This window comes from Xenopus laevis, chromosome 8L (assembly GCF_017654675.1).
Source record: "Xenopus laevis strain J_2021 chromosome 8L, Xenopus_laevis_v10.1, whole genome shotgun sequence".
Taxonomy (NCBI): Eukaryota; Metazoa; Chordata; class Amphibia; order Anura; family Pipidae; genus Xenopus; species Xenopus laevis.
The window spans coordinates 74,015,836-74,027,533 of record NC_054385.1 but is presented as its reverse complement, the minus strand read 5'-3'; the positions used below and the strand labels follow the sequence as shown (position 1 = coordinate 74,027,533).

Below are 11,698 nucleotides of genomic sequence, written 5' to 3'. Positions count from 1 at the left end.
AGCAGCTACTTGTTGTGGCTACAAATACCCTGCTATAGACAATGCTGAGGATTGCCTCTGCTAAGGGTAGACCTACATGGAAGATTTCCCTGCCATTGTGCCGGATCCGATGCAATGTGCCAAAACGCAGGCTTCAAGTTGGATGCGACGGAAAGCAAGGTAAGAAATACAAATGTCAGATGGTGTCGCAGTGTTCATCCGACACGACTGTTGGATGAACACTGCGACACCATCCGTCGTTGATGTTGCTTACCTTGTTTTCTGTCCGACAGCGCGTCGGATCTGGCACAATCGTGGGGAAATCGTCCGTGTAGTTCTACCCTTATACACAGTATCTTAGCAAAGACAATTATCACTATTGTCTATTTTGTAGCTGCAACAAGTAAGTGCTATTAGTAGCTATATGTGTCTTCACAAGTTAGGGAATAGTTAGGGGTTGTTCACCTTTGAGTTAACTTTTAGTGTGATGTAGAGAATGATATTCTGAGTCAGATTGCAATTGATTTTAGTTGTTTTTTTTATTATTATTATTTGTGGTTTTTCAGTTATTTAGCTTTTTAGAAGGCAAATAATTTAAAAAACTATAAAAACAATTACAAAACTATAACAAAATAAATATTGACCAATTGAAAAATGGTTTAGAATTAGCCATTCTATAACATACTTTAAGGTGTCTGTAGTACCACCTGAAACCTAAATGACAGAATGATACATGTTGTGATCAATACTCAAAGATTATGGGCCAAATTTCTGTTTTACACCACCTTTTTATTAGCATGTTTTTACTGCTGGTCCTGATTACATGCACTATTGAAATAATGTTACAATATTCACCCTACAGCCAAGACTTCCACAATGCAATGGTTCAAAGAAGGATGGAGGGTGGAATCACAGAAGAATACAAAGCACTGTATAAAATGGACTGTTTGCTTGAGTAGAGCAGATTATTGCAACATTGTTTCAATATTTCATTCAATATTTCAATCATTTCAGCGATACAGATAATTTATGGGCACACAGGTTGAAGGCTCTGGGTGTTGTCAGCCTTTGTATTTGTGCAGACTGAGAAGGAGATCTGCTCACTGCCCCTGCTTCATTCATTTGAATCTGATCAGCCTGCGCACACACACACACACACACACACACACACACACATGCGCTAAAGCTAAGGTGAACCCAAATAAGCAAAAGGAGGCATCTGTGGGCTGACCTTAGCTTCAGCTCCGATGTATGTGTGTTTGACCGCATACAGGCTGATCAGATTCAAATCAATTGAGCAGGGGCACTGAGCAGATCTGCTTCTCTCAGTCTGCAACATTCCGCATACTGACAACCCTATAGCTTTGGCCCCTGCTAACACAACACACTGCCTTTAATTTATATGTCACATGCAAGTAAGTTAACTCTAGAAAATGATACCGTTTTGGGTAATATTTCACTCTTCTCCAAAGTTCAATTGCTTGTGATTTTACACAACTATAGCAAATTGTCTCAAAGTTTGTTATTTCCTAAATTCACATGACAGTGTTTGGTGAGACTTAATGTAAATGAACTACAAAACGGCTGTGATTTTATTCAGGTATTTTAACCAGTAGAAAGCAATGAGATATTTGCTTGTGTGAAACACAGAGCCAGCTGATTTGCATGCAGCAAAAATATAATCAATTGTACAATTTATATCGGTTACAAAAAAAATACATTGGAGCCAAAGGAAAGCCTTCTTATTTCCATGACAGGGACATGGCTGGGCAAATAAAACAAGGGACCACATGGGACAGAGGGAGACGTTCAGTAGTTAATGGCCGAGCCGCAAGAGCCATTTGTTGCACATGGGAATGATAAGGACTGCTTAATGGGGATTGGCTGTGGAGGACTGGAGAACCCCAGGTGATTTGCTAGCTAGGGAGCCAGAAGGCTTGCAGATGTTTATATATACCCCCTGTATATACCCTTATTTAATTTTGGTAAGTTTGAGTTCCTCTAATAAACCCCAAATAAACTCCATGGACTTACCACTTGGACTTTCTTTGTCTCTGCATTTTTTATGTAGGTTTAATTAGTACTCCATTCTGCCCCCATGTCCTTTGCCAAATTATTCTTTTGCTCCCAGTATACTGATGTACCAGCACTAGTAATCCATTATGCTGTGAGACATTAGCTTATGTCCAAATGCATATACCTGCCATCATTTTACAGTTCTGTTAATGCAATCAATATACCAACTACAATTTCTTTATTATTATCCCTGATCAGCATCTTAAGTGTAGTAGGACTACATGGATGTTTTCGTTGCGATCAAATTGCATGCAATGGAAATAAGGTAAGTGAATGCATCCAACAGTCGCGCCAGATCAATGATGCGACACCATCCGACAATGCATTCACTTACCTTATTTCCGTCGCATGCGATTTGACGCTGGCGTTTTGTTGAAGCACGTCAGATCGCGCCGAAAACGTCCATGTAGTCCTACCAGTGTTGGACTGGCCCACCGGGATACCGGGAAAACTCTCGGTGGGCCCAGGTGTCAGTGGGCCTCTTGCTTCTAACCATTTGGCCTATTTCATGGTCATTCCGTCATTTCTTTATGGGAACAGAGAGCTTTAATAATGGAAGAATAGAGTATAGTATGTAGAGAAAAGAGACTAGGAGAATAAAGAGGTTGAGTGAGGTTCCAATAGTTTAGAATATGGGCCCTCGGCCTAAGGTTTTCTGGTGGGCCCGTGGCATCCGACACTGAGTCCTACCCTTACTCTCAGCCAGTAAAGCATTTAGTTAATATGCAGAAGACATTTTGGTACAGTTACACAATTCATGTTTTACAGGTACAGATTTACACTGACTTCAACAGAGAAGTATTTTCAGACATTTTGTTGCCTGCACTGGAGGAGATTATCATGGGTGACAAAAAGTACTGAGTGCCGTCAGTAAGAAAGAAATAGTAAGAAATAGCTGCTTATTTCACTTCAGGGAGTTTTAAAGGCAGCGAAGTACAGTTTTTCCAAGCCTGTTCGGAGCCATAAGGATCTTGTGAGGTACTCACTGAATGGAGTCTCCTTGCTCTGAACTGTGCACAGATCAAACCACGGGAATGGGCTGCAGAGAAATAATGAAGGTTAATACATCAAAGAACACTAGGGGGTATAAATATAAGTATTTTTCAGAAATAATGCACATTTTTCTTGGAAACACACATGGCAGTAGACTATAGGACAGCATAAAAAGATTAAACTGTATTGTTTTTGCTTTTAATTTGTATGTATTTTACTGTATGAGCCTTACATGACTTTAAATTAATAGGGACTGTGCAACTATTACATTAATGAAAAATGACTGATGCATGGTTTAAATTTACATGAAAAGACATTTACTTTTCGTCTGAGAGAGAAGATAGGTACTTTGGACTGACAAAGGCTTCTGGGGTCAGATGAGAGGACGTTAAGTCCAATGGCTCTGTCGGAGGGATTAAAGCATTCAGGAAAGTCAGTGCCTCCTTGGAAGAGAGTCCTTGTAATGAGCACATGTTCAGAGCTGCATACATGCTTGTCTCTATAAACCTGTTCAGCACACAGACACCTACAGAACAAAAGAAAAATAACAAGATCAAAGTAATGCAAGGTAAATCTGTGGTAAAAAGAAAAGAGTTTTTCCAAAAGCACAGACTATGTTGAACTGTTTACTATGAACTATGTTTATATTTGGGCATTAGATTTATTACCTTTCTGGATGTTTCCTGGGTTTGTGGAATTTACAATGGATAAATCTTTTAAATCTGCCATGATTGTGCTCCTCTTGCGACGATCCGGCGCCCCATCCTTGGTCTCACATTTGTACTCTGGCCTTATTATACTGCTGTGGCACAACAGCTGCTTTAACCTCAAAGAAACAAATCGATAAAACCAATTGCAAATGACATGCAGGGCTGTACACAGAATTATACACAGAATTGTGGCCTGGAGCCTTGCCTAATATTGTGAACATTTACAGAGAAAGATGCAAAACTGATACAGATATAACCTGATACAGATATAACATGTTTGTACAGTGGTGATTACAAAGTGAAATCATTATGTACTCTGGGTTATTAGACATGAGTACATTAACATCTTTGTAAAAATAAGCCCTTAAGTGATTGAAATGTTTATGTCTGAACATGTGATCACACTGTGGTGCTTTTACTCATAAAGGTGATGCAGGGGTTGTACATCTACAGAAGTACTGATTACCAAAAGACAGATTTACCCCTTCTGACAGCTCCAACTAGAGTCCTGTTTGGAAAAGGTAGTTCTGGTTGGATGTATGTCTCAATATACTATTGGCTAGACACACTCAATATAGACCACATATAGTCATAGAAATAGTGAGGCATCCTGACTTGGTCCTCAGCAGACTGTGGGAGACTTGCTATACAAATTCAGGTTTAACTATTTGATCGTAATGCAACAATCTGGGGACTCTAAGGGTCAGGGCACATACTCAGATTCGTGGAAATGAGTCGCCTGGCGACAAATCTCCTCCTCTTCTTCTGAGCGACTAATCTCCCCAAACTGCCTCCCGCCAGCGATTTACATTCTACCACTCGGAGCTGCCCGAAGGCAGTAAAAGGCTTTGAAACTATTTGGAGCTATTCAGTTATTATTTTATAAGGCATGATGAGATCTAACAGGATCTAAACAGACTGTCTGCGAGCTTGGATATATGGCTCTGAATTATGAGGTTATCTTTGCTATTAAACCAGCAGTTCACTACGTATAGTTGGCCACAGGGACATAAAGGGGAGATTTGTCTGTCTCAACCCATAATTGGTTATGTGAGAGTTAAATCTTCTCTATGTAAAAAGCATGAGGTGTGAGAATAAATTCTGTTTACACAAGGCTCTTAATTAGGCATGGGCAAATTTGACCCGTTTCATCAAAAATTCCACACCAGCGAAATGTTGCCAATGCCCATTAAGGTCTATGGGCGGCAAAATATTCACAGCGCAACATCATTTCTTTTTTGACGCGCAACGCCATACAAGTCTATGGGCGTCAGTTCTGTGGCAAAACAAGGTGAAAAAAATGTACCCATCCCTACTCTTAAAGCATGTCTTGCATTTGAGAAGGACTCTTTGCCTCCTTTTAGCCGTTCTCACTGTAACCAGGTTGGCTTCTCTACTGGTATCCACTGAAACAGGTTGTACACCCAAATAAAAATTGTTTTGAAGCCAATTCTAGGTATCCATCAAATACAAATTTTCAATGATTTTAAAAAATATTTGGACATATCACTGATATTGAATGAATCATCTATCATCTATCCAGTTACTTTTGTATTTTCTGCACTGCTGTTTCTGACTACATGTACAATTACAAGTGTATTCTGCTATCCTCCAACTATTTCTTACAATGTCTTTTATGTTCTATGATTAGCAAAATGTGAGAATCACGGGTAAGGCATTGTGGGAAGTGGAATACTTATTCTGAGCCACTGGCAATGAGCAGTTTCCCTGGTTTGAGCCAAGCAATGATTTCAGCCAAAGCCTACAAGCCTTCACTTTATACCTTGGCAGTGGAACAGCAGAGACCAAACTGTACACAATACAGGCTTTCTTCAAATGATCCCTGATCTCTTTGCATATGCTAGGCAGCTGGGATGGCAGACAGCACAGGAAAAGAACTTGGGCCCAAGTGGCAAGACCAACATTATCATAGGAACAATGCACTCCGAGCTCTTGCAGGTCCACTAAAAAAGAAACAACAGAAGTGAAGAGGTCAGCAATACCCCATAAGCTACAAGGAGTTACTTGTGCAACTTTTATCCAGTTAACAGAGCAACATTTCTTGCTTATTGTGTTCATCTTTGCGTTAACTTTTAGTATGATGTAGAGAGTGATGTTCTGAGACAATTTGCAACCGGGGTCTGCTTCTTCTATAGTTACACCACTGTCTATGGGCTAGTTTTCACCAATACATTTAGTTATTTTATTTTCTTTAAATGTTATATAAAGGAGATGGTATCATGGCCTTTTGTATAATAGTTCAACCCATGGTCCACAATAATTTCCAACATTTCCATGGAACAAAACTGTAAAGCTCCCCATAGACGCGACGATTCTTCTTGACTAACGACCGATTTTAGGGAAGCCTGACCAATCCTTCTAAATTATCGTGCGGTTAGTGGTATTCGAACAATCGAACATCTTACGATTTTTCGGCAGACATCTGTCAGGAAATTGATGGCCAGGTCAAAAAATCTTTTTCGGTCCCAGTGCAATCTATCTATGTTTGCAGGGCCAAGCAGGCAGCTCCCCTTTGTTTTCCTGGCAAATTGGTCTTTTTAGTTGATGGTAAATTCGTACGATCGTACAAACGTTCTGAGATGATCGTGGTCTCACGATCAGGATCTGATCTTTTAAAAATCTCAACATCTATGGCCAGCTTAATGGGGGTTTGTTATCTAATGGCATATAGCAACTAACAAATATAAGGGATGTATATAACCAGCGCTCAACCCGAGCAGAATTGGAGAGGAAAATAAAAATGTCATAGTGTAGTATTACTATAATACCCTGCTTTACCATCAGTGCTAGTTCAGTGAGTTGTAATTCAACAGACAATTATATTATAATTCAACATAAACTAGAGCAGTAAGTTGTAGTTAAACACTTGGACTTTGACATATTTATTAAAACTGACAAATATAGCTGCATATTCGCTGTATACTACTGTATGGAGATTTTCTGGCAAGTCCTACACTAGTGTTGCCAGAGTTATAAAACCCTCTACCTAGTATAACATCAATAATAAAAAGAGGTGATAGAGTGACTTATTGCTAATGGTGTAAAAATATAAGGCATTGACTGTATGTGTTAAACAGTGCCAATTTGCAGCACTGGTTGGGGCTTTTACAAACCTATTTTAGCCCTGGAAGGTTGTGGCATGGTTAAATCAGGACCTAAATATATATACACGTGCTGCTAATGGTAGGTAGTACTTACGCAGGGTTTCTGGTCGGCGGGTAGAAATACGGATATCTTCTGCTCGTATTACACCAAGGTCTATCAGACACTTCGCTATCTGCTTTCCTAAATGTCCCCCACCAATGATGCCCACGCGCAGACTCTCACAGCGAGACGACCAAGGGATCCTGTGTGCAGCAAAGGGGTTGCCTGTGCCTCCTTCCTTTTGTCTGTGAAAAAAGAATATACAGGTATGGGACCTGTTATCCACAATGCTTGGGATATCGGGTTTTCCGAATAGGGATCTTTCCATAATTTTGATTAGCATACTTTACCTCTACTAAAAAAAAAAAAATTGAAACATTAAATAAACCCAATAGGATTGTTTTGCCTCCAGTTAGGATTAAGTATATTTTAGCTGGGATCAAGTGCAGGCACAATAGCTCCTGGTCATATTCCAACCTTTCTTTCAGAACCAGTTCTGAGGCTTTAAATTGTATAAAAAAATGTACATTCTACTATATTCTGCTGTATACAAGCCTGGCTGGGACAAAAACACAGGGTGCAGCAGATGTATGTACATACTGTATGCTTTATGGCACGTGGTAAGAACAGTGCTCCAAGTGCTTTCTTAATGAGCATTAAGGGCTCATTTTTGACCCCTCCTGACTTTTTGCTTAATACTAAAGTACATCTTGGATTGTTCTTGGGACATACGAGATTTAATGGAATTCTGCAAAGCTCACCGACAGGAGAAAAGAAGCCTACAGAAGAACACACAGTGAGCACAGGCATTCAGCATCAAAACATGGCTCCGCTCCACCAGTGGCAGGAGACTTTCATGTTTGTGTTCGACTCCAGCTTCAAACTGCAATGAACTCAGGCCAGCTGTGAGATCTGTGATGCCAAACATTCCTTGCATGAAAGAAGAGAGAAATCCAATATTAAAAGAAAACACTTTTCTGCTCTTACAGGGTTACAGAGCTGAGCACAGCAGTGTGGACAGTGACAACAATAACTTCACAGAAAAGGCCCTCACTCTGCTTAATGCATGGTATGGCCCGGGAGTATGAAGCTCTGGAACATTGAACACAACTGTTTTAGGTGCCACCTTATACATCTAACATTAGAACCAAACACTTAACACCTAAGCTAATGGTGACACTGCTCATTGTGGTGTTACAAATAAATGTATGCCTATTATCAGGAAAGTCATTATGCAAAAAGCTCTGAAATACAGTGGAACCCCCATTTTACATCCCCTGATTTTAAGTTTCCCCTCATTTTACATTGTTGTTTTGTGGTCCCACCTAAATATTATGCATAATACATTTCCCTCATTTTATTTTCCTGGATTTTACACCATTTTTTTCTGGTGGGTTCTACTGTATGTCATTTCCATTAGAGTCTTATTTAATCTAACTTTTCTTCTTTTTTTTTTTCAGACAGTACTGAATACCTAATTAACATAGCATAAATCTGTGTGCAAACATAAAAAAGAGAGCATCGCTTTCATTCATATTCCCTGGCACCAGGTTTTATTAGCAAATCATTCTGTACCTTTTCAAAAACATGGGTTTTAATTACAAGGATATGATCAGAATTGCTGAGCCAACAGAACACATTAAGGTAAACTCGATATGCTGGTCCAGGCCTGGATTGACAGTATGTAGATTCTGGCAAATGTCAGGAGGGCTGCTGTAAAATGCCATAGACAGTCACTATTTATTGGACCTGCAGGGAGCTGTTTGGTTCTCTGTGTACTTGAAATGCCATGGCCTGTTTTTACTCACAGACCTGTGATGATCCTGTTTATTTACCTCTGCCCATATTTTTCATACTGGTCATAACCTTGTAATTAAAAACCACTTGTACAAATACATTAGTGATAAAACAGGGGGTCAGGTAATGTGCATTGATCAATCCCCTCTTCTGTATGGCTGTTCAATTGTGCTTTACTATTATTTTACTTAGCCTTAGAGTCCCCATCATCTTTAGAACCTTAAAGTGGACCTGTCACCCAGACACTAAAATCTGTATAATAAAAGTCCTTTTCAAATTAAACATGAAATACAATTTCTGTTTTTTATTTAAGCATTCATAGCTGTTGTAAGCTCATTTAAAAATCTCAGCTGTCAATTAAATATTGTCTGCCCCTCCTCTATGCCCGTGGCATAGAGGCGGGGCAGACAATTACTTTCACTTTCAATTCAGCACTTCCTAGATGTTACTGCTCTCCCCACATTCCCCCAGTTCTCTTTACCATTTAATTGTGTAGCCAGGGCATGGGGATGGAAGTCGGGTCCCCCATTCTGGTGCACAAACAAGATTCCGAGACGATACAAGACTTGTCATAAATAACAGAGTCCACAAAATGGCTGCTGTCTGCTTGTTATAATTATGAAATCCCAGACTGAAGGAAACAAGATTCAAATAATTTATATAGTGTAATTAAAGTTCATTTTCCTTGACTAATCTGATAAAATAGGATTTTGAATATTTTTTTTGGGTGACGGGTCCTCTTTAATGCTTGATGCACCACATTACAGTAAGACCCTTTTTCAGAAAACCCCAGGTCCCAAGCGTTACTGATAAAGGAAAATCCTATTGTACTAATGTTCTTTTTCTGGACTGTAAAATGCAGTGGACACCAATGGGTGAATTCCCTTGCTGTGTGAAGGATAAAAACAATTTTAAAAGATGAGTCTTAGCACCCTTCCCTACTATGTAAGTTAAAGTTCCCCCCCCACACACACACACACTACACTCCCACTGAAAGTTACAATCCAGAAAATTAGAATCACGGGTAGTAATCACAGGGCTTCAATAGGATATACCCAAGAAGTACACAAGGGAGAAGGATCATATGCTTCAACATATTAATTTAGGAATTGGCAACGTGGGCAACAGTTGCTGGACTTTCCAACACTACATCAAGTTTGTAAAATGTTATGAATCTGTTTACAAATGCCCAGGACCAAAGATGTTGGTTTGGCGCTGGTTGAATGAGCCTTAACCAGAGAAGGCACATGAGCTGCACTGGTGTTGTAGGCTTCACAGATATAGGTTTTAATCTAAATACACTGTATTGTAAGATTCTTGGAAGCTTATAATAGGACCAATTGGAATGATAAACAAGTGCTCTGATTTTCTGCTTGCTTCTGTTCTTTGAACATTTAACAAACTGACCACATCTACTCATTCCTTGGACTGGGGTGTTGCCATGAGTAACAGAAGTTGGCACATAAGGAGAAATGTGCAATATTTGGTGCAGTGTTACAGTAAATGTCAACAGTGAAATTGCACCAAACTAAGTGTGACTGACTCAGGTGGGTAATCAACATGATGGCAGTAGTGGAATGCATGAGTTACAGTAGTCAGTACAGTATAGTTTGGAGAATATGAATGTATTGTGCAATTGTTTTTCTGCAAAACAGCATCAAATAATACAAAAAAAAGTCTAAATAAACTCCAGCTGACAAAAATATTTAGAAACACAATTCATATAACACATGCTAGAGAAAAAAAAGGCTTGTCTGATAGTTTGACTGCGTGCATTGAAATAAATGGTCTGGTGGCTTGACTGTTTTTCTCACTCAGTCTGATAGCTTTACACCAGTCACTTTTCCTGTGGGGCACAGTCTCAGAGAGCAGGTTCTACATGAAATACTTGAAATGGCTGCCAGAAACTATGTTCTGTAAGCAAAGGAACTCACACTCGTCTTTTAGCAGCAAGAACCCCTAACCACTCACCTCGTTCTGTAAGGCCTCTCCACGTGACCAAACACACTTCTATTCCTCCAACCCACCAATGTACCTCGAGCGAGCACGGATACTCCTTTCTTGATATAATAGCGATTCCAGCAAGCACTTGTGAGGTGACTCTATTCCCTTTTCATTTATATGTCATTTACCGACAAGATTTTAGTAAGGGAAGCAGGTCTGGACTGTGAATCGAAATAGGCCCTGGCATTTCAGGTACACAGAGGCCAAATCAGCCCCCACCAGCCCACTAAATAGTGACTTTCTATGGCACCTTATAGCAGCCCCTCTGGCATTTGCCAGAATCCACAGATTCCCAGTCCAGGCCTGAAGGGAAGGAACAGTTTCTCTTTCCTCTTCTTGTAGCAACACTTCATGAAAACCCGCTTAAGTTTCCATAGTAACACTTTAACTACCAAACACATAAGTGAAACATCCAGCTGATGTGCGCCACCTGCTGATCACCCAGTAAACTACTCTTTTAGGTGACTTGGTCCCAAGGGAGAGTTTATTACCGTCAAATGGTTTTTGAGTGTCATATTAAGACAAAGATGACATAATATTTCAAGACGTGCTGCAATTGGTGTTCATTTTTTTATGTTTGTATTTTAAAATGTATTTGATTTCAATATGAAGTTGTATCAATACTTATCTGGTGGCTATACTGATTAAACTGGAAAGTTCAGGCATCCTGCTTATGATTAAGGGTAGTTGTTATGTCTTGTTTCATTCAGTGTGTGCTTAATGCAAATGTTACACATCCAGCATGCAGTGCAGATCCAATTGTATTCATTGTGCAGTCCTCATTCTTTCCTCTGCTTTCTCCCTCATGCCATTCCTATTACGTTCTGTTCCTGGCTCTCTGCATTAAAGGTACACTGTAACTTAAACATGCAGACAACTAAAATGTGCAAGGCATTAAGGTTCTTATGTTTTTAAGCAGAGCAAATACAGATATTATTTTGGAAGATTGTCGCAATAATTTGGCTGTATCAACA

At 39.6% G+C, this 11,698-nt stretch overlaps 1 protein-coding gene across 1 annotated transcript; it reads right to left on the bottom strand.

Moving 5' to 3' along the window:
* Positions 1–2,557: 2,557 nt before the first annotated feature.
* Positions 2,558–11,110, bottom strand: noxred1.L (NADP-dependent oxidoreductase domain containing 1 L homeolog). The gene is made up of 7 exons (XM_018230368.2): positions 10,692–11,110; positions 7,685–7,853; positions 6,978–7,168; positions 5,542–5,722; positions 3,717–3,874; positions 3,370–3,574; positions 2,558–3,094 (listed from the first exon to the last, which is right to left on the bottom strand). The coding sequence occupies exons 2-7, from the start codon at positions 7,849–7,851 to the stop codon at positions 2,965–2,967; spliced, it is 1,032 nt and encodes a 343-aa protein (XP_018085857.1). The 5' UTR covers positions 7,852–7,853; positions 10,692–11,110; the 3' UTR covers positions 2,558–2,964.
* Between the last annotated feature and the right edge of the window lie 588 nt (positions 11,111–11,698).